Source organism: Anastrepha ludens, chromosome X (assembly GCF_028408465.1).
Source record: "Anastrepha ludens isolate Willacy chromosome X, idAnaLude1.1, whole genome shotgun sequence".
NCBI lineage: Eukaryota > Metazoa > Arthropoda > Insecta > Diptera > Tephritidae > Anastrepha > Anastrepha ludens.
The window spans coordinates 69,078,482-69,102,445 of record NC_071503.1 but is presented as its reverse complement, the minus strand read 5'-3'; the positions used below and the strand labels follow the sequence as shown (position 1 = coordinate 69,102,445).

Below are 23,964 nucleotides of genomic sequence, written 5' to 3'. Positions count from 1 at the left end.
GGTGTGTGTTTACGTATATAATGTGTTTGGAAGGCTGTAGCTCCTGAACCAATGGTCCGATCTGGTTCAAATGGTTCTGGTTGAATTTGAACTCAAAACTAAATAATTTTCCTAGATCCGAAGTTAGCGGTATAGAGGTATAGCGGTTCAAAAGTTACAACACTTCAAAGTTGAAGTGGATACATTTGTACCCGGGTGTGTGTTCTAGGGTTAAAGCAATTTTTGATAGTTTCTTCATTCGTTTTCTTCTTTTGTGGGAGAAAGTTCTGAGTTCTGTGTTGATTTTCAACCGATGTATATAGGTATATATAGTACACATATGTAAATAAAAATATTTCTTATTTAACCAGTCTTCATTGAAATATTTGAGAAACTGTTGACGAACGTTCACCGCTTTACATGTTAGCGGGTAGTAGAATAAATCCGAACCAGAAGATGCTAGTAAACGTCAAAATGTTGCCGAAAACAATTTTCCCCGCGTAGAGAAATTTAATGTATAGAGAAGTATCAATGACAGGAACGTATGGAATTTTGATGGGTACTCGTTTCGCGAAGACTAATCGTTACACACACATTTTTCACCAAAAGTTAACAGTAAGGGACTAAATTATGTAAATTTAGCAGCAGTCGATAAGAATTTGTTGGTGATTAGAAGCAAAGAATGTTAGTTAGGTAACTTATTAATATGACCTATGTATTTGAATTTTTTTCAAATCATCCAAAATTATATATTTTATGTGTCTATATTGTATCTATTAAATCATACTATGTCTGTCTAAGGTGCTCCTTATACCTTTGTTGAATTCACTTCAACCAAATCAAAATTCTCTATAGAAAACGCTTCATTACCAGGCACACAGGAAGATGGCATATGCAAATTTAAATATGAGTTTATATGCGCATAAACATATATATGCTGTGTGTATGTACATATGTATGTATGTGAACTTGCCACAGCAAAAAATATTAAGGTGAAATTTCTGAAGAAATCCAGCGCGCATTAATAGGCACAGCATTGTATGTACAGTAACCTTCAAATACTCTGATTTCAGAATAAGTTTCTAACCTTGTAGATACATATATGCATATCGTTTTGTGCACTTTTTATCAATTGAAGAACTACATACATAAAGTAACATACTAATTAACTATTTACCTACTATCAGAGAACATAATATTATTGTTTCGAAATTTACTTCTAGTATTGAAATGTCCGACACAGAACTTTTTTATAAGCTACTTATGTAATTTTCTGCAACTTACTGCATGCTCATGCCCGCACTTGACGCACAGCAGCTGCGGTTGTCGAGCATTTAGAAAAACATATTTACATACATATATTGCATACATATGTACGGAGCCGCGAGCACACGAGTTGACAAAAATTCAAGATTTATCAAATATTGGCAATTAATTCAAAGCGAAATATTCCAATATTGACTATTTTCGAATGGTCGAGAATATTGGCATATGGGCGGCTCGTTTATGAATGAAAGTACTTTGCTCTTAGAACTATAAGTTCGAATTTATCAATGAATTTTTTGATGATGAGTTTTTGTTGTACAGTACAATAGTTGAAACTGTTTAGCGACGCAGCGACTATTTCAGACTGTTCAGCACTATGGCAACTAGAATGATGGCCTCTACGGGTGGGCCATGTAAAATTTGCTTTTTGAATCGGTTATAAAAAAAAATCTAATCAATATTTTAATGAATGAAAAATAATATCGTTCAAATGACTGCCACGACTGGCTTTACAGTAGGCCATTCGATCAACCCAATTTTTAAGCACATTTTCGAGTTTTTGGGCTCCGATTTCATGAATGGCAACTTCGATTTCGTGTTTTAAAGCATCAATCGTCTCTGGATGGTTCGCATAGCATTTGTCCTTAACGGCTCCCCACAAAAAATAGTCCAACGGGCTTAAATCACAGCTACGAGGCGGCCAATTGATATCGGAATTCAAAAACGGTAGCCAAAAGTTGGAGTGTTACTTTAGCAGTGTGACAAGTTACACCGTCCTGTTGAAACCAAATGTCGTCCATGTCATCCTCTTCAATTTTCGGAAACAAAAACTCGCTCGCCATTTACTGTAACCGCGAGTGGTAGGACGACTCACCACTTCTGAAATTAGTTTTCAATATTTCCCAATTTTGTTCAAGCGTATAGCGTCCCATTTCGCAAATGTCAAACCTTTAAGTAAATTATGAACACATTTCATATGTTCTTTGTGTTACCATTCCCAAAAAAATAGGTGGTTCAAAAAGCAAACGTTATATGACCCACCCGTATGTACACGCATATGTGTAAGCATTGTTTTCTGTAAGTTCAGAACACAAATATGTATGTACGAACATAGGCTAGGGCATAAAGTGTGCATACTCACATACAAATATGTACACGCATATGCAAAATATAGGTAATTGTTTGAGCATTTGTTAGGCAAGAATTGGATCATTTGGGTATTTACTCCCTAATTATTGCATGTAAATATGATAAGGCGATGGGTCGTGACATAGGTCATGGTTGCTGTATGGTTGCGTATGCACATGAGTACTTTTGCACAAACATAACTAACATAATATATTTACATATTGATATACATATTTATCAATATACCAAAACTCTTGTATGTTCTATGAATTCTTGTCTAAAATTAATTTCGACTCGAAGAATTAGTAAGCATTTTCATCAAATTTGTTAGGAGTTTTAAATTTAATAAAACGCGAACAACAAAATGTGAAGTCGTTTTATAATGTATTTTGTTTAAATTCTATTTTTTAAATTAAATCAATAAACATTAAAGTTACTTTGATTTCAAATGTTGGCGCATATAATTCAAATATATGTATCCTTTGATTCTACATTTAAATTTGTTTGAAAATATATATTGAATAAAATTACGTTTATCAAGGGAACATAAAAATGCACAAACAAATTCCTTGCAAAGTGCCATCAGCATTCGTCAATTTGATATCATACAAAAACCAAAAACTGAGCAGAGCCAATGTACTTGTACATAATTCACTGTAATCAGCTCTGTTAAACTCCGCTGTCGAGTTGAGCGAGGTGAAAAAGTCTTCGCGGCATCACTTCATTTTTGACAATTCATACTATTCGTAGCTCGTGAAACTTCTCTGAACATTAACGTTCTCTGGCCGGTGTGACCGCCAATGAAATATGCAAAGAGAATTTCCAGTTTCTCCCTTCCACATGTCTCCGTGTGCAAATCAGCACTATGGTTTGCGAAGCGATCTGCTGCGTGTGTCTGACCCGAAGTTCACTTTTTCTCATATCTTTTGAAATTTTAAAGTGTGCACATTAACGGAAAAATGACAACATTAAGCAGTCCTACACCCAAATTCATCGCATTTTTTTCCTCTTATTTTCGTTCCCTCTTTTCATGCACAAGTAAATACCATACATTATAAACATTTTTTTTCCGCGTTACATGTTTACTCATAGACGATAAGCGTGAAACTAAAATTATCAACAAATCCTCAAACGCAAAATGAGTTTCAACCGATTGTTTGGATTTGTTTTCCGTCTGTGTCCAGCTTAATCGAAATGCAAGGCAAACTACTAATACAATAACAATTATAATAAAAAAGTCCAAATAACTTTACTTTCCTTAAAACATTCAAATTTTCCGATTGCAGATTGATGTCCTCATATTCAATATATTCAATTATTTCATAATTGTTAACTCTATTGTTTGTTACATAGTTCCATATTTTAAAATCAACATTTTCGTAAATTTAGACTTTATTAAAGACTTTTTATCTACTTTATGCTTTGCTGAAATTAAAATTGCTCTTTTATTTTTTCTACGTCATTATTTCGTTTTTTTTTTACATTTAAATAAAATGTCGGACAAACAGGAAGTTTCATTCCCGTGTTTACAAAAATTATTTGTAAGCTCTTTTTTACAATTTGGGACATTCAAAAACTTCTTTCCCTTCTTGGCAGTATTTTTGCTTAAAATTAATTTTCCATCATTTGGAGCTATTGCTCTTACATCAAAAAATTTAGAGTTATTTCTTATTTTCGGATATTTTGTGTAAATAACAATTATGTCAGTGCTTTGCAAAATCTTAAACTCGGACACGTCCATAAGGTCTGTTGTTGTCATTTTTGAATGTTCATGTCCAAATTTCTAATTTCATCAAGGAGTAAAATTTTGGGGTTTCAAATTCTTATTTTTCCTAAAGTTAAAGTTTGTTTTAATTTTGCAGTTCATTTTAAATAAAACTGTTTCTCTTTTTAAAAATCAATCTGGGATGTGAATCTGCATTAACATTCTTTAATGTGTCTGTTAAGCATGTAATTGCTTTAAATATTTCTGAATTTATCGTAAATTTTTTATTATTATATATATATATATTATATAATTGGCGCGTACACCCTTTTTGGGTGTTTGGCCGAGCTCCTCCTCCAATTTTTGGTCTGCGTCTTGATGTTGTTCCACAAATGGAGGGACCTACAGTTTTAAGCCGACTCCGAGCGGCAGATATTTTTATGAGGAGCTTTTTCATGGCAGAAATACACTCGAGGGTTTGCCATTGCCTGCCGAGGGGCGACCGATATTAGAAAAATGTTTTTCTTAATTTTGGTGTTTCACCGAGATTCGAACCTACGTTCTCTCTGTGAATTCCGAATAGTAGTCACGCACCAACCCATTCGGCTACGGCGGCCGTATTGCTTTCAACTAATTCATACAATTTATTATAATAAGGTCGTGATGGTCAGGTGTTCTGTCTATCCATTTTCACATTTACCCTAATTCATTTATTTGCCTTTTTGACGTTTTCATTGTAACTGCCCCAGTAATGTTTCTGTTAGTTCTACTTACATAGTGCCCATTTACACGAGGAGACATCTGGAAGGGAAACATTTTGTTCGGGGGTGAAGGACGGCCGCGGAAGAGAGAAGGGAATTTGTCTCCTGTACTGGCGACACGCTTTGCTGTTCTTATTCGTATTTCCAATCTTAAAGCAATTTTTGACAGTTGCTTCATTTGTTTTCTTCTTTTGTGGGAGAAGGTTCTGAGTTATGTGTTGGTTTTCAAGCAAACGGAAGATAACAAAGATGACAAACATCCGAACACTGCTTGGGAAATGCACGATTATTTTAGTAAAGTAGGTATAATTTAAAATATATTATGGAGCATGTTTATGTTGAATTCTAATTTTCCCCGCATTTCTAGATACTCAAGTTAATTTTAAGTTAATTATATATGTATGAAGTATTTTTAATTTAATTTTTTTCATTCAAGTACAACAATTTATAAATATATTTAAATAAAAAAACAACAAATTATTTATTATTTAACCAGTTTGCATTTTTCATTCATATATTTAAGAAATTGTTGACGAACGTTTTCCGCTTTACATGTAAGCGCGTGCGAAAATACATCCGAACCAGACGATGCTAAAGCATTAAATGTCAAAATGTTGCCGAAAACAATTTTGCCCGTGTGGCCGCGAATGAGACATGAAAAGAGAATTTCCAGTGTCTCCCTTCCAGATGTCTCCTCGTGTAAATCGGGTCATAGTAGAGTCCACACTAAAATTTTGCTCTTCTTGTGTTTCCTGATTATAAGTTTACTACCCTAAATTTTTGAAAAAATGAATGCTCATCTCATCTGTCAATTTCCATAGGTATGTTAAATTTGTCACGTGAAGAAGGTTTCTGTCATCGTCATACAAAGCGACGTCACTGTCCTCTATAAAAACATAGTCCTCCCTACTATAGTCAACAACATCCGCTTCCGAATATTCAAACAGTAGTGTCCACAGTGTTTCGATTTCGATTATGATCGAGTGAACGCTTTCTACTTGGCCATTTCTGACTGAATACTTTGTATCACAGAAATATATTTCAATGTTCATTCTTTGAGCGAAAGCCTTAAATTGTACGGAAGCAAATCTAATGCTATCCTCTTGACATCAGGGAAGCCCTGTAGTGCTTCTAAAACTTTTTCAATATCTTCAATATGTTCGACTACTAAATTATGTGTTTGTTCGATGATATTACCTTGATAATCTCTGTTACATACATCCGTTGGAAAATTTTGCGAATACAAAAATTTATTGGAAAAGTTTCTTTCTCTCATACAAATCTTCGACCATGCAATGAATATGTACAAGTTCCTATGTTTGGTTTGATGAATTCCTCAATCAAATGTCTCATGTTATTAAAATATTCAGATAAATTATTAAAACATTCCTTCGAAAGTGCATCAGCAACGACATTTGTCCTTCTTGGCTTATATGTATGATATATTATTTTAGGGGCGTACTCCTCGATAACTGCATTCTGGCTTCATTTTAGCGTTGGGATTTCTTAACGATACTGCAAAAGTCAACGGTTGATGATCGGTGTGGATTTCTAAATCAGAGACTCCATACAAATAATTTTTTAAATTTTTTAATGCCTACTACATAATTACTTAAAGTTCGTTTACATTAGTTGCATAATTTTATTCTGTTGAAATAAATGTTATAGGCTTATCCTCTTGGCTCAAAACTCCACCAATTATATTATTTGCCGTTAAAGTAAATTTCTTGTTGAAATCTGATTGCACTAGCTCAACTTGATTAATAACTAAAGATTTTAATTTTTGCACCTCCAAACAGGTGCATCAAAATTTTTTCTTATTTCCGCTTCGATATCAGTCCTAATGTGCATTGAGAAAAAGAGCAGAAAAACACATGTATATACTACTTATATACTTAGGCCGTAAATTCTGTGAAAAATTTTACAATGAATACGGCGAGAACAAATTCACAGAAAAGGGTCCGTTTGTTTTGCTTTTGTTCCTATACACTGTCAACTCATAAATTATACTCAGTTTCGATGCAAATTTCGCTTGTTAATAATGGAGTGGGGAGGTAAGGAAAATCGCAGTGCAGTGATTGCGTTACATACCTGTGGTAAAAGTGCAAGTGAGATTTACGAGTTGCTGAAAAAACCTAATATTTCGAGAATGTTTGTTTATCGCACGATCAATCGTTTTTCCCAAACATCTGTAGTGACTGATAGAAAAAGAAGTAGTAGTGCTCGCGTGACTCGGACCAGTGCAGCCAAAAAAACCGTTCGAGAAATAATTCGCAGAAATCCGCTTAGAAACCAGAACATCATGTTGAGGAAATGAATGTATCGATCAGATCCATGTCAAGGCTAATTAGAGATGTTTTCCACATGAAAGTCTTCCGTCGCTCAACTGGTCATCTTTTGGCAAGGCGCCCGAAGAAAATTAGACTCAACAGATGCAAACAGCTTCTTCGTTGGCACGCGAGCAACAGCATTGAAAATATTCTTTCCATAGATAGGAAAATTTTCACTGTTAAAGAAGGTTTTAATAAGTAAAATAACAGAATCTAGCAAGTGTTCAGTGTGGCCACCATCCAGCCTCCGTAATGGTTTGGTGGGGGGTGTCTTGTAAAGGCGTTACATCTCTTCATTGCTCCCAAAAAGGGATTAAGGCCGGGGCAAAAGTATACCAGGAGGATGTCTTAGAAGTTGTGGTGAAGCAGTTGAGTAGTCTCTGCCTTCAATGAAGAGAGTTGGATCTTCCAGCAGGATTCCGCTTCAAAGCCGCACAATGGTGGCCGTCTAGAAGTCCAGATCCAAAGCCATTGGCCTACAGCTTGTGGTCAAAATGGCCTGTCATTACAAAATTTTTATTAATTCAAATCTACAACGGACTTAATTTGTAATAGAACTTACGGCAGGATTAAGTACATGTAGCCGCAAAGTTAGAAACTTACTCTGAAACAGGAGTGCGACTTATTTGGATGTTACTCTACATACCTCCAGCCTGCGAATGAAACCGAAAAGGGCAAACATTTAATATTGAAGAATTGCTGAAGCTTCTATGACTTATATTAATTTTTTCTATTGTAAAATTATTTATTTATTCATTAATATCTGTTTTGTCCCCTTCAAAGTAATTCCCATGAGATATTATGCATCTGTGCCAACCGTTTTTCCAATCTTCGCAGCACTTCAAAAAATCATTTATTTATCTTGTTCAGCTCCTCCTTCGATGGCGTATTTATCTCGTCAATCGTAGCGTAGCATCGTCCTTTCATGAGCCTCTTCAGTTTCGGGAACGAAAAAAAGTCACAGGGGGCCAGATCTGGGTAATACGGAGGCTGTGGCATCATTAGTGTGTTGTTTTTGGCCAAAAAGTCGCGCACAAACAACGATGTGTGAGCAGGGGCGTAATCGTGATGCAAGAGCCAATTTTCGTTCTTTCACAAATCCGGGCGTTTCTGGCTGATTGCTTCGCGCAAATTGCAGGTTATATTCCTTATTGACCGTTTTACTCTGTGGCAAAAACTCATGATGCATAACGCTTCTACAATCGAAGAAAACATTCGACCGAACATTCGGTGTTGGTTCGTGCGGCAACTTCAATTGAGATGATTGAGTTTTGGTTTCCCCGTCATAACCATAAACCCAGGATTCGTCTCCAGTTATGACCTTCTGGAGCAAATTTGGGTCCTCGCGGACAGAGTCCAATATCTCATTAGCAATGTTCATGCGATCGATGCTGGTTTTCGTCGAAATTGCGCAGTTTGGGTACGAATTTCGCGGCGACCCGTCTCATACCCTAATCTATGAAAAAAAAACCGAATGGCACGAGCCAATCGATATGTCTAGGTCCTCAGCAACTTCTCTAACGGCGATTCAACGATTGGCCAATACCATTTTTTTCACTTCATCAATTTTTTCGTCTGTTGTTGAAGTGCTCGGGCGTCCGGCCCGCTTTTCGTCATTCACATCTTCTCAGCCTTCTGAGAACATTTTGTACCGCCGATAACGTTGCTTTGGTCCAAAGTAGCTTCTCCGTATGACACAGTCAACATTCGGAATGCATCCGCGCACTTAATTTCGTTTTCCACACAAAATTTGGTGCAGATTCTTTGATCCATCTCTTTGAATAAGTAAAAATCGAAAACGAGCCGAAACACGTGCAAGCAAAGCAGCTGTCAACAATTAACTAAACATTCAAAACGGCCGCACTCGTCGGCATGAGTGAGAGACATGAGTACCAACATATAGCTATGTGTACGTACGTAACCAATACTATTGCCCCGCCACTTTTTCTCAATTAGCCAGTACGCCACATTCGAGATGGCATAGATTTCCGTAAGAAATACCGTGACCATCTGTCCTGTGGCATAGGAGTACTTAGTGTCTTCGTCTAAGTATGATACCATCCAGATCCGCTTCCATCACTGGTTTAGGATCCTTTGGTGTAGATAGTGTGCTGATATCCCGTTAATAGGTTCTCTGGACTTAACCATTGATCGCTATCTGGGATCAAAACATCATACTTCCTACCGAAACTAACGACAGGCACCAGATTGTCCACTGGCATGGAGAACAGTGTGCACCGCTCGGACAACTGGTGGTATATCTAACAGTGGCCAGTGCTTACTTCATTTCCCCAGATTCCGTTTAACTTGAGCCTGTACGCCGCAATTAAGGCGGCCTTTCGAATTTGAAGATCTAGAGGTTGCAAGTTCTGAATGGCATGTCTTGCCAAAGGTTCTTTTACACTGCCAGAAGACTTTTAATGTTCGAGGGAACTTCTGCTCGACGTGCTTCTTCCAAGTAAGTTTACTATCTAGGATTACTTCTAAACATTTAACCTCAGAAGACAGTTGCAGTGCTACCCCTTTCAATGTGGGTAGTAACAGGCCTTCCATATTGCGTTTCCTAGTAATGATTTGATAAGCATGTCCTAATGTGCTACTTCACCATACGTTCCAGACCCTTAAGCATAAACGATGTCAGACTTATAGGTCTGAAACTTTTTGGCAAAGCGTAGCTGTCCTTCCCTGGGTTTGGGACAAATACAACTTTCACCTAACGCCATAATTGTGGAACATAAGCGTGCACGGGACATGCCGTAAAGATTCTTTTCAAAGCCTTCATTAGTTGTTCTGCGCCCCGCTTGAGCATGATTGGGTAAATGCCATCGGATCCTGGGGACTTAAAGTTTTCAAATGACGAGAAGGCGAACTTTATCGTTTCCTCGTTAACTATCTGGGATGCAATAAACCAATCACGTCTGCTGGTATTTAAATTGGCATGATCAGATTGATCGATAGAGCTTTGACCAACAACATTCCTGGAGCCAGGAAGATGTGTTGAAAAGAGAACATTGTACACTTCTGATTTTGAGTCCGTATAAGTACCATCTGGTTTGAGCAGTGAGTCTAGCCTAGCCGTCCGGTCTCTTTGGAGGGCTTTGCATAACCTCGCTGAACTCGTCCGTTCCTTCAATTCACTGCAGAAGGTTCTATAAGAGTCCAATTTTGATGATCTAATTTTCTTTTTATAGTCCTTCCTCAGCTTTCGGTAGGCAGTCTAATCTCCTTCCAACTGAGTTTAAAGAGCTTTGTTAAAAAGTTTCCTGGAAGTTTTCCAGAGTTTCGAGAGTTCCGCGTTCCACCAAGGGACTGTCTTATCCTCTTTTCTCCTACGTTCTGGGCACACCTTATTATAACACTCGATCCAATTCGCCCCAATGAGTTTGTGGCTTCTTCAATCGCAGTTATTGTGCGGAGTTTGGGAACATCAAGGATTTCCTCTTTAGTGAGATCCTCATATCGTGTCCAATCCGCTTTTCGATGATTCTGGCCTGCTGGGGTCGAGATTGTCTCGGCCGCAAGCCTGAACTCTATAAAACGATGGTCCGACAGGGAATCTTTATCGAGTACATTCCATGTAGTGATATGATCTTATATTTTATCGTTAGATAATGTCATATCAATCACTTCCTGCCCTCTGCTGGTCCAAAAGTCGGACTGGTGCCAACGTTCTGTATGACCAAGCAAGATGACAGAATGAAGTCTATGAGTTTATGCCCCCTGAAGTTACATTTTGTGCTACCCCAGAGTGTGTTCTGTGAATTTGCGTCACATCCCACAATTAGACCCAATCCCATGCATTCAGCATATCTTACAACTTCCATAAACTCCCTCGTAAGGGGAGGGAGAATGGAGTCGCAAGGAAAATAGGCCGAGACGACAATTGTCTCTACTTCTTTCCCCTCTAATCGATACTTTATTTTGATTGCAACTAAGTCTTGACAGCAGAATTGTCTTAACAAAGTGCAATCAACCGCTTTCGGCATGATAATACACGTACGCGGACGGACCTCTCCCTCTTTATAAAGGATAAACCACCACCACAGTTTCTTGTATTAATATATTTAAGGTTAGTACTAACTGGAAATGGGTGAATGCAACAAAACTAGGGGTCTTTTCAGTCCATGTGTGACATATATAGTTCTCCTGTACATATCCGAATATGACAAAATTTGATAGTATTTTGAATTATTATTGTATAGCATAATATTATCCTATACCAGCAGCTAGTGTTTTAGTATGTAAGCGAAAGAATTATATACATTTAGTTTTTTCCCTTTAAATAAATGTGTAAATGTCATAAAACAAAATATTTTCCCCTTCGAAGAAACTGGGTTGTTTTCTCAATAACAAAAAATTTAATTAATGAAGTATAAACTATTTTGTTTTTATTTCTGTAGACCTGCATTAAATAACAAAAAATGACGCTCGGTGAAATACTCAATGGGAATGTGTCGGTCCTGACAAAGAATAGTGATATGAGCTTGGGACAAACCATTGGTATACAAAAACAGAACAATCAGCATCAAACAGATGAAATGGCAGTGGCCTCAACAAACGAGAAAAATACCAATATAATTAGAAATACAACAGCAGTAGCATCAAAGCAGGTTAGTAACCTTTTCAAGGACATTCTCTAGGTGTCATAATTCTACGCTTCTCCTATTTTGACAAATGGCAATAAAAAATGCTATCGGTAAGATGGGTACAAATTCAAATTCATCATCTCCGTGTTTTACTATCGTACTAGTCATGCTGCCGACAAAAATTATCAATGCAATGCATCTCCGCCGATTCTAACGGTACTTATTCTCGGCAATTCGTAGAAAGGCGAGTTTCAAGAGTGTACGCTCATCATTTGCGGATGCACTATTTGTGTTGTTAGGAAGATTTTTTGGTAATTAAAACCATTTTTTTTTTAATAATCGATTGGTTTATCGGTTTTCAATAGAATTTTGTGCAATGGAAGCAAAATTAAAAAGAATGGGCATTGGTGGGAGGAAAATCATAATAAAAATATGGAAAGAAGATCAAAACTAGGCGACAGATAAAAAGAACAACAGGCAGGCATGAGCATCAGTTCAGACAGTAATTGAAAACTAGGGAAATATCAGAATTATAAATAACTTCAAGGTCAATAGTAAGACGTCCTTTTAAATTAACAGAGAAGGAAAATTTATAATATTGTAGAAATATGCAGAGATTGCTGCTTTAAAATTGAACGATGAAATAAGGATAATTTCTAAAAATGTATTAGTACTTCAACTGTTAAAGTCTTAAGAAAAGCCTGATACTAGGTTATTGAATAAGTTTGGCGGTTCGATAAAAAACACAATTTTATGGTTTGGAATACACTTTATTATTCAGTATAGTCTCCCTGAACTTCAATGCACTTGGTCCAATGAGATTCCAATACATGAATGTCATCCCGGAAGTAAGAATATGGAAGTTGCGGCCCTTCTACATTAGGGAGTCTGTTATTTACAAATTTGCAGATACACCCTATTCTACATACGCCTTCACAGCTGTTATGTTCTGATCATTTGACGAAAAGCTTCTTCCACGCATGCATTTTTTGGTCTGAAAACAGATGGAAGGCGCTAGGCACCAAATCTGGTGAATGCGGTGCGTGCTCCAACAATTCGAACTTTATTTCATGGACTCTAGCCATTGTCAAAATACTCTTGTGACGCGGTGCTTTGTCCTGATAAAGAATATTTTTTCTTTAGCAAACTCGGCTTTTTTTCCATCAGCTTATTTGAAAGGTTACAATCAAATTCAGAATTTTATGTTTTGCCAGACTGCAAGTAATTTACAAAAAAATTCCTTTCGTATTCCAGAGAACTTATGCTAACACCTTCCTGACCAATTTCTGGACACGAACTCGTTTCTGAGCCGAAGAACCTCACACCATTCTTTAGCCCCTTGTTTCGATTTAGGATTATGGTGATAGACTCAAGTCTCATCCATAGTTATGATTCGACGCCCAAAATCCAATTTATCCTGTCGAAAACACCCCCTAAATGCAGGTGAGAAAGTCGCATTCGAATGTGTTTTTGTTCCATTGTTAGCGAATGCGGCAGCCATTGCACACGCAGCTTTCTGAAACCCAATACTTCAGGCAAAATATTGCTTACACTGTCCAATGAGATGCTTAGGGCTTCTCCTAAACAGTGCCGGATTTACACAAAATGCCGCCCTGTGCACCATGAAGAATGCCGCCCTAATTTTTTAAATTTGTGTGTGCGTATTTGTATTGTAGTACAGAAAATCGTCGTTACACAATAAACAGGTGTAACAAAACAAATTTTGGGTAGTTTTATCCATCAATTAACAGACTATAGAATAATATTTGATATATTTCAACCTTTATTGTTGAGCAAAATTTTTATTGTTTAATTATAAATTAAGTGCCAAGAAAATGTAATAAATAGCATAAAATATAGTAGTGCATCTTAAAAAATAGAATCCAATTGAAACTATAGAACAGCATACTTGCTTAAACATATTATCAATCTTTATTAGATGAGCAAAAAAGAGGAATGATTGCTTTTATGAGATCAAGTTTTGACACATCACCTTAAATGCGAATACGTCTGACTTTTCGTACTGCAAACTGATGTATTAAATTGTCACAATTCAAGCGTTCAAGTAAATCAGACTCAATGCACAGTAGAGCCAGACTATTCAGACGGTTTTCAGACTTGTTGAACGCAAATGATTTTTTACTCTATTCAGACATGAAAATGAACATTCTGCACTGCAGTTTGTTGACGCTAATGTGTTAAATATTCGATATGCTATCTCCACATTTGGAACTTCAGTATATAACTCGTTCGTCCGCAGAAGAATCAGAAGATCAGATGGCTAGTTACGTTCTATTTTTCGTTCAGAACAGTACGCGTGAAAATGAATCATTTCGTCAGTGAATGAAATCTCAAGGTCTGAAGTATAAGCTTTTCTCAAATATTCCGATCTTTCACGAAGCTCTTTGAAATTCAAACCTCCAAAATTAGTAATCATTGAAAATTTCTCGTATAACCTTTCATACACATGTGGGCAAAAAGTAAGGTGAATTTGGTTGTAAAATGAAGAATCTTTATTTATAATCCCCTCTCGATGAAATACACTTATGCCAAGGATTTTTCCAATCCCCGAAACATGCCAAATAGTACATTTCCGGTATAGCCATCAGCACCTTCTTCGATTCAGCTTTTATCTCCTCAATCGACTCGAAACACATTCCCCGGAGTGGTCTCTTGAGTTTTGGGAATAGCCAGAAATCACACGGAGCCAAATCAGGCAAATACGGTGGTTGCGGAACGATATGCGTGGAATTTTTGGCGAAATGGTCACGAAGAACGAGTGCAGTGTGAGACGGTGCATTATCGTGATGCAAAAACCAAGAGTTGTTGACCCATAATTCTGGTCTTTTTAGACGAATTGCTTCACATAAACGACGCATAACGCTCAAATAATATTCCTTTTTAACAGTTTGGCCAGATGGAAGGAATTCATAGTGCACCACACCACGAAAATCGAAAAAAACTGTCATCATGACCTTTATTTTTGAACGACTTTGACGTGATCTTTTCGGTCTGGCCTCGGCTTTAGCACGATATTCGCTTGATTGGTCGGTTGTTTCAGGGTCGAAAGCATAAATCGATGGTCGTCCGGAGCGCTCCAAGTCTCGACCCTCTTTGAAGTCTTTGTACCACTTATAAACATTTTTCTGCGACATGGTCGAATCACCAAAAGCCTTCTGCAACATGCTAAACGTTTCCGCAGCCGAAATTTCATTCCGCAAACAAAATTTGATGGCACTTCTCTGCTCAATCAAATCAGACATTGTAAAAATCGAAAAATGCACTCTTGGTCGTTTGGTAAACACAAGCGTAAATATATTACTGATAATGACATTCGCATGAAAGTTGGCCCAGATGTTACTAACAGTGCTGCCAACTTATGAAAAAAATAGCTAGAGCGAAATTTTAATCCCGCGAAGTTTGACAAATAAATTCACCTTACTTTTTGCCCTCTTTGCCCTGCTTGGCTTGTCTTTCTCAATTCTGAATCAACGTTGTCTAGTATGATATTGAAGGTATTTACTCGAAAATTATCGCTTCCTGTCAATTGAACTTCCCCATCTCTTGATTCGTCAGCTTGTAACTTTCTTCTTCTTTTTCTCGAAACAGTCGTCTGATATTCTTGACTCTCTGACATGTCCAACGCTTCTTTTTCATAAACTTCAAATTGCATTCTTGTATCTGCTACTACTTTTATTAGTCCACGATAGTCATTAACTACATTAGTAATGTTGATTTCAACTTTCTGTAATCTTTTACTAACCGCGTGGAGTCGTGATAGTAAAAAATGCCAAAGAATGTGCATGAATGTTATCTCAAGTCTCTCTAATTGAATCCTCAGTACTCTAGCTTTTTGTCTCGTTATAGCATTCTCAGTTACATCTTGCGCCACATTTGCGCTAACCGGACTCTCTCCAACTTCGAAATATTTTTGTTATTGCGAATAAAATCAATTTGTATGCCCTAGAGAAGTCAATGAATAAAATCGCTCCTATGCCTGGCGGGTATTGTGGGCCACGTACACAATAGATAACGATTATTTCTGTGTGCACGATTAACTAACGTTCAGAAATAAACTTTTCTATTCTTACAATTATTTCTCGCATAGATGAATGTCTAAACTTTCACTAACTGTTGGAAACTAATCCGAGATCAGCTTCTTATTTTCTCCATAAGCGTTTTCCCTAAGGTGGCCCCTAATATCCGCCGCTCCTCGAGTATAATTTTTTTTTTTTTTCAGTATTCTTCTCCTAGTATTGCCGCCCTTCTAGAATCTGCCGCCCTGTGCGCAGGCACCGTTGGCACTTAGTGTAAATCCGCCACTGCTCCTAAATCTCTTTCAGTCACGTAATGATTTTCCAATACGACAACTTTTTTTTTCTACGATTTCTGGCGTTTAAATTCAGCAACTCATCTTTCTACTGCACAAATTGATGGCGAGAAGTCCTTATACACTTTCAACATTCGTTCATAAATTTCCTTTGCTTTTAAACCTTAAAACAATTGAAAATGGAATCACTTTACGGTTCTTGATTTTCTTCCATTGTGGAAAATACAAATACTGAGTAACACGTCGATACTAAATGACTTGTAATCAAAAAATGAATTGGGACATTGAAATGAAACTTCACATAGGTATGTTCATATGAAGAGTGTACCAACATAACAAAAAAAATGTTGGCTAGTAGTGGCCCTATCGAACCGCAAAACTTATTGAACAACCTGGTAAATAGACAAAGCGCTTTGCTTTCGCAAAATGAGCATAATCACAAAGCTTCTGAAAAGAGTTTATTTTCTGGATGAAATTCAGTTTTTTTGGTATCAAGGGAAGAAAAATTGTATGGAAATTTGGTACAAACTGGTAGGGGTGTGGTGATGGTGTGGGTGTGTATGTCAGCTAATGGCAGGGGGGAATTGCCCTTTATTGATTCAACAATGGATAAGTTTGCTTATGTGGATATTTTTATTTATTTATTTATTTATTGAAAAGAGTAATAATTATAAATAATTATTCCATTAAAAAAATAACAAGCAAGTAGTTGCTAAGGCCTTGGGCTATTGATTTAAACAGTTAACAATGTAGAAAAAGAAAAAATAAATAATTAATTGCATTATAAAGGGTGATTTTTTAAGAGCTATAGGAAAGTTTTTCAAAAAAACACTCGTAAAATTCAGAGAAATGCATGAAATTTTTATTTAAATCGATAGTACAGTCCATATAATTCAATGTTTGAAGATTATTTCATGCAAATGTTGACCGCTACTGCGCTTCAAATGGTCCATCCGCTTAGTCCAATTTTGGCTTACACTTTCCAATGTTTCGGCCGGTATCTCACATATAAATGTTTTAATTTTGTCTTCGAATGCGTTAATTGATGCAGGCTTGTCTGAATAGACATGAGCCTTAACATAGCCCAACAAAAAATAATCTAAGGACGTTATATCGCACGATCTGGGTGGCCAATTGACAGGTCCCGAACGTGAAATAAAATGTTCACCGAACTCGCCTCTCAAGAAGTCCATTGTTACGCGGGCTATGTGGCATGTGGCACCGTCTTGCTGAAACCACATGTCATGCAAGTCAAGCTCTTGCATTGTGGGCAAAAAAAGTTGGATATCTTTTCGTGGTAGCGCTCACCATTCACAGTGACGTTACGATTCGCAGCATCTTTGAAGAAGTACGTCCAATGATACCTCCAGCCCATAAACTGCACCAAACTGTGACCTTTTCTAGATACATTGGTAGCTCTTGCAATTCTTCTGGCTGATCTTCACTCAAATTCGACAATTCTTCTTATTTACGTACCCATTGATCCAAAAATGAGCTTCGTCGCTGAACACAATTTTTCGATAAAAAAAGGGGATCTTAAACTTTCGTGACAAAACGCGCATTTTTAATAAAATTCAATGATTTGCAAGCGTTGTTCGTTTGTAAGACGATTCATGCTTAAATTATAGACCAAACTGAAGATGTTTGACAGTGAAACAAAACACGAAACGTGCGTCAGCTGTTTAAACTAACTGGTTAAAAAGATAATAGCTAAAAAATCACCCAAGCGTGAAGGAAAGTTTTTCAAAAAAACACTCGTAAAATTCAGAAAAATGCATGAAGTTTTCATTTAAATCAATACTACAGTCCATATAATTTAATGTTTGAAGATTATTTCATGCAAATGTTGACCGCTACTGCGCTTCAAATGGTCCATCCGCTTTTTTTTTTTTGTTCTTTTTTTTGTCGGGACAACTAGCAAGTGCAGCACTCAAACATTAATTGAGTCCATTGTACTACACTTGGATTCCCTTTTAATTTTCTTTAAATCTACCCGATCTCCGAAGAAATCTGAGTAGATCTTGTGGTGCCAAGGAGCCAAGATGGTCGCTTCTTAACACATCAGTGCCAAAGACCTCAAACCTGATTCGGGCGAAGGCGGGGCAGACACACAGGAAGTGGTCCGCCGTCTCATCCTCCTCTTCACAAGCTGGGCAGAGTACACTGTCTGAGATGCCCAACCTTTCCATGTGTTTTGCCCACAGAAAGTGGCCCGTCATCAGTCCAACCAGCCGTCTACACTCCCCTCTGCTTAATGACAGAAGGGTTTGCGACAGTCGATCGGACATGACAGGTAACATCAGTTTTGTCCATCTGCAGCCTCTCTTAGCCTGCCAAGCTCGCTTGTGGGTAGTAGTTACCTATTTGCTAACCGTGGCCGTGATGGCCGCAGAGGGGAGTGGCAAAGCGGGCTCTGGGCCAAAGAAGTTGGCTTCAGAGTCCATCTTAGCTAAGGAGTCAGAGGTCTCGTTACCCGCGATACCCACGTGTCCCGGGACCCATGTTAGCATCAGGCTATTATGTCTGCCGACATAGTTCAGCCTGGATTTACAGGACTTCACTACCCCTGATGTAGTTTGAGGGCTGTCTAAGGCCATAAGCGCTGCTTGGCTGTCGCTGCAGACACATATAGATCTGCCTCTCCATCGTTTTTCCACAACAAAGTTCATCGCTTCTTGAACTGCATACACCTCCGCTTGAAACACAGATGCATGCATTCCAAGAGCAAAGTGCAGTTTTGTCCCGCTGGATTCCACGTAGACCCCAGAGCCGGAGCCATGCTCGGTCCTGGAGCCATCCGTAAAAATGCGAAAACAGTGTTTGATACCCACGTGTCCCGGGACCCATGTTAGCATCAGGCTATTATGTCTGCCGACATAGTTCAGCCTGGATTTACAGGACTTCACTACCCCTGATGTAGTTTGAGGGCTGTCTAAGGCCATAAGCGCTGCTTGGCTGTCGCTGCAGACACATATAGATCTGCCTCTCCATCGTTTTTCCACAACAAAGTTCATCGCTTCTTGAACTGCATACACCTCCGCTTGAAACACAGATGCATGCATTCCAAGAGCAAAGTGCAGTTTTGTCCCGCTGGATTCCACGTAGACCCCAGAGCCGGAGCCATGCTCGGTCCTGGAGCCATCCGTAAAAATGCGAAAACAGTGTTTGCCGGGCTCATTTTCTGAGTCTCCCCACAACTGAGCCTCTGGTAGCACTACACTGTATCTCTTTTCAAGTACGACTCTTGATGGCATTGAGTCAAGGGGCATGGAGAGAATCGTTGGATCGATGTCCATGCCTTCTCTGTGTTCCAATGCCGGACAAGGGCCGTACCAGTTCCCATTGTGTTTCAGTCTGCAGATGGCCTTCCAGGCCTCTCCTCGGATGAAAGCATCAAGTGGTGATAAACCAATCAGAGCATCTAGTGCCGGGCCTGAAGTAGTCGGAAAAGCTCCGGTGTAACAGATGGCCACAGTGCGTTGTAGTCTCGATAAGGTCCTCCTGACTCCCACTAGGGATAGTCTACTCATCCAGACCACTGATGCATAGGTGATAATGGGTCTTATCATAGCCGTGTAGATCCATAGGACCTTGCTAGGAGAGAGACCCCACGTTTTCCCAAAGACACCTTTGCACTGCCAGAAAGCTGTCAGCGCTTTGGATGCCTTTGTCTCAACGTGTGATTTCCATAGGAGCTTACTATCGAGGATTGCTCCTAGATATTTAATTTCCTTGGATAGCGGGATTGTGACTCCTTTTAGCCTTGGCAGAACGAGTCCGTCAAGCTTCCTCCTTCTGGTAAAGAGGACAATACCAGTCTTGGCGGGATTTGCCGACAGCCCGTTCGCACAGCACCAAGTGTCAATCCGATCCAGAGTTTTCTGCACTTTCCTGCAGATGTTCATAAGCGAAGAGCCTGTTACCAAACAAGCAACATCGTCCGCATCGTCATGCTTGTGCGTAGACTCCCGACTCGTTTAAGGTGGTGAGTAGAGGATCGATTACCATGCACCAGAGTAATGGAGACAGCACACCGCCTTGGGGGCAGCCTCTGTTAACCCCAGATGACACCTGCAGATCTTCCTCTGCTCGCACCGAAACGATTCTTTGGGCCAGCATCGAACGAATCCAATTTACTAGCACCCGGTCTACGCCGTGCCTACTAGCAGAGTTACACATACTATCAAAAGTGGTATTATCAAACGCACCCTCTGTGTCTAAAAAGATACCCATAGCGTAGTCCCTCCTGTCGATGGCCAGCTCTACCCTAGCAACAAGGTTTTGCAGTGCCGACTCGCAGGATTTTCCACTCTGATAGGCATGCTGAAATAGAGACAGAGGGTGAGCCTTCAGCGACTTCTGACGTGTGCGCAGTTCCACCAGTCGTTCGAGACTTTTCAGCATGAAAGAGGTCATGCTGATGGGTCTAAAGCTTTTGGGGCTGGTGTAGTCGTCTTTTCCAACCTTTGGGATGAAAGCGACCCTCACCATCCTCCAAGAGCGTGGTATGTAAGCCAGTGCCAGGCATGCCGAGAAGATTTTCTTCAGGGCTGCTGTCACGAACTCTGCACCCTCCTTCAGCATGGCAGGAAATATGCCATCTGGTCCGGGCGACTTGTAGTCGCCAAAAGATTTGATGGCAAATCGAATGGCGGCCTCATTCACCACAGATCTGGCAACGAACCAGTCATGCCGAGAAGGTGTAGCAGCTCTGACAACTGCCTCTATCAATAAGGGCTGTCGCCGGCTGATGCTTATCTGATTACCAGGAAAGTGAGACTCCATCAGCAAGCTGAGTGTCTCACTTTTCCGCTCCGTGAAGGAGCCATCAGATTTCCTAAGTGACCCCAGCGTTGCCGTTGGGTCCCTTTTCAGGATCCTAACCAATTTCGCCGTGTCACTCAGAGATTCAATACCGCTGCAGAATTCCCTAAATGAGGTTTTTTTCGATTCCCGAATAAGCCTGTTGTAGTTCTTCTGAACATCACGGTATCGCTCCCAGTCCTCTGCAAGGTTAGTCTTGAGGGCCCGCCTTAGAAGTTTTCTCGACTCACGCCTCAACATCTGGAGGTCTTTATTCCTCCAAGGAACGGGAGTCCGGTTAGGGAGAGGTCGAATTGGACAGGCTGACTCAAAACAATCAGTTTGGGCAGCGTTGAGTTTCTCAACAGCCGCCTCAATGGCCTGTTCTTTTCGAAGTCTTGGTGGCGTAACGTCAAGGTCCCGCAATGCCTCCCTACACTTCTGCCAGTCTGTTTTTCTGGGGTTTCTAGAGGGCAATGGCATTTGTGCCTCCTCGCCACACTGAAACTCAATGTACCTGTGGTCCGAGCACGAATCTTCGACAAGGACTCTCCAGTTCTTGATTGACCACCCAAGTTTTGAGTTTGATAGGGTTAGATCAATCACCTCCTGTCTTCTAGCCGTTACAAACGTTGGCTGTGAGCCGTTGTTTTGTATGTCTAGGCAGGAGGACGCGATAAATTCGAATAGTCGAGAGCCCCGTCCATTGCACTTGCTGCTGCCCCAGATTGTATGCTGGGCATTGGCATCGCAACATAGGATGAGGCCCAGACCGCGCCGCTCACAGAACCTCACGAGACTAGTGGCCTTCCCGGGTGGTGGCCCTTCCAGAGCATCGTAAGGAAAGTAAGCAGATGCAATCACAAACTTCGACCATCCGCGTCTACCTCTATAACACACCTCAGCCGCTACCAGGTCTTGGCAACAGAATTGCTCAAGACCCGTCGCAGTGAGATGGGATGATACTATAAGACCGGTCCTAGGTCTGCTAGAACTCCTGTCATATAATAACGTGGCCCCTTTCAACGCACTTAAGCCACAGAGACGGCCCCTAAAGACCCAGGGCTCTTGCACTGCTGTTATGTGGGGTAATGTGTGCAGCTGGGAAAGCCTTCTACTTAGTAGTGCAGTAGCGGCTTTGGAATGCTGCAAGTTCATTTGCGTCACCGTCAAGGGACGATAGCTACAGGAATCGTCCGAGTCACTCATTTGGGAAAGACATGGAAGCTGACCGTCCCAAAGAAGAGACTCAGACGGTTCCCGTACCGTGAGCCCATGACATCAACACTAGCCTCATCCACTCGCACCACAAGAGTAGCCCCTTCCGTCCCGTCCCGGTTTTAACTCTTGGTGTACGAGAGGACTCGCCAAAGCCTCGTGTTGATGCCCGGATTCTGGGCACGTAGACAGGATAGGACATCCGCCGTAGACAGGTCTGGATCCGGAATCCAGCAGATGGCCTTCCTGAGGGGTACACTCTCCTCGCTGTATACTGCGAAGCGAGTAGTCTTCATGGGGGGCACGTTATTGACCACGGTCCTGATCCGTTCGAAGTTGGCCAGAGACGCGCACGTCAACTTTATGGTGCCGTCCTTTGTCTCATAGCCCTTCGCGTTGGCTTCAAGATCGGAGGCAATAACCTGACGCATCAGTTAACTTTTGCAGTATTTGATTTCTGCATCCGTCAGCTGATGGTCAGGTCACAGCCACAGGTCGTGGGCCAGCAGCCATCTCGCTATAGGATGGCTTGCCCGCACCCTTCGATGTGCTTGGGAGCTCCCCATCCTCCACTGACGAAGATTTCGCCGGGCAGACAGCTTTGCTGGACATTTTGTCGAGGCACCGATAGGGACGTGGCTCAGCAGAACCTTTTCCCGCCACATTGACTGGCGCCAGGACCGCGCTCATACTTGGAGGGTCTTGGCTCGGCCATTGGTGGCAACCGCAGGGCAGGGAGGTTTACTGCTTTCAGCCACCGTCCTTCTCCGCTTACCTCGAGAGCGAGACAACTTGGGAGCGCCCGTGCCCAACTAGGATTCGGTAGACGGATTCGTGGGTGTCACTTCCGCTGACCGAGGTCTTTTGGAAGACACAGACGCAGAGGGGCCGGCAGAGCCACATGAGGATTTCTCCCGCATGAACCTTGCCCGCCGCATTCTTCTCTCCCTTCTTGCCACGTTCTTCGATTTCCCGGTTTCTCTGGGAGGTCGTGCAGCCACCGAGGAGACCTCACAACTCAGGCCCTCAGAAGCAGGGAAACGTTTCTCAGACTCTGAAGGAAATGAGATTGCGATAGCAACCCCCGTCTCATCTAGGATGCGCCCTCGCTCGTAGAGCTGAGAGACTTTGGTAAAAGATAATAAGATCCGAAAAAAGATTGATATTTAAGATTTTTGTAGGTGGAATATAACATGTAAAAATTTTAATTTTAAAACCTACATATACTTTTACAGTACAGTCTGAATATTAGAAGCTATTGGGTTAAATCTGTAAGGTGTTTTTTACAAACATAGCCACACCTTCTGTACATGCTTGGTTACTGGGGTTATTGCTGAAGTAACTATGGTATTTCTTTGGAGCGTGAGCTGTTTTACTATGTGGAATGTGTGTTTCTTGTAGGCAAAGTATTTCAGGAGAGTACTATTGGAAAATTAAATTAAGTTCAACATAGTTGTATAGAAAACTATTGGCAATCCATTGTATTTTCAGTAAGAGCGCTTCAACTTTTGAACTTTTTTGAATAAAACACAAACGGTTTGACTTTTTAACTAATTTTTTTTTATTATCGAGTTTGAACATATACATTTAAGTATGAAATTCGATTTCTTTTGCATGACCACCGCGTGCACGTTTTACGAAGTCCAACCGTTGAACCCACTCTTTTGCATAAATCGGCCGAAATTCCAGCAATTTCGCGTTCAATATTGGCTCTGAGCTCACAAATCGTCGCTGGCTTGTTACTGTAGACCAATGACTTCACATAACCCCAAAACGGGACGGCTTGTTAAATGGCCGTAATGCTCTTAAAGTAGCAGCAACAGAACGATTATTTTCATAATAATTTGCAAGTGTGTAG

General features: G+C 40.1%; 1 protein-coding gene across 8 annotated transcripts in view; it reads left to right on the top strand.

Annotated features, from left to right (window-relative positions):
- The window catches only part of LOC128869480 (ankyrin-3), a 363,477-nt gene that overhangs the window by 73,653 nt on the left and 265,860 nt on the right, over positions 1-23,964 (top strand). For all 8 annotated transcript variants that reach the window (XM_054112038.1, XM_054112036.1, XM_054112033.1 and 5 more), the window contains exon 2: positions 11,570-11,779. In XM_054112038.1, coding sequence (XP_053968013.1) covers positions 11,591-11,779 — 189 coding nt within the window. In that variant the 5' untranslated portion in view covers positions 11,570-11,590. The remainder of the gene's footprint in view (positions 1-11,569; positions 11,780-23,964) is intronic.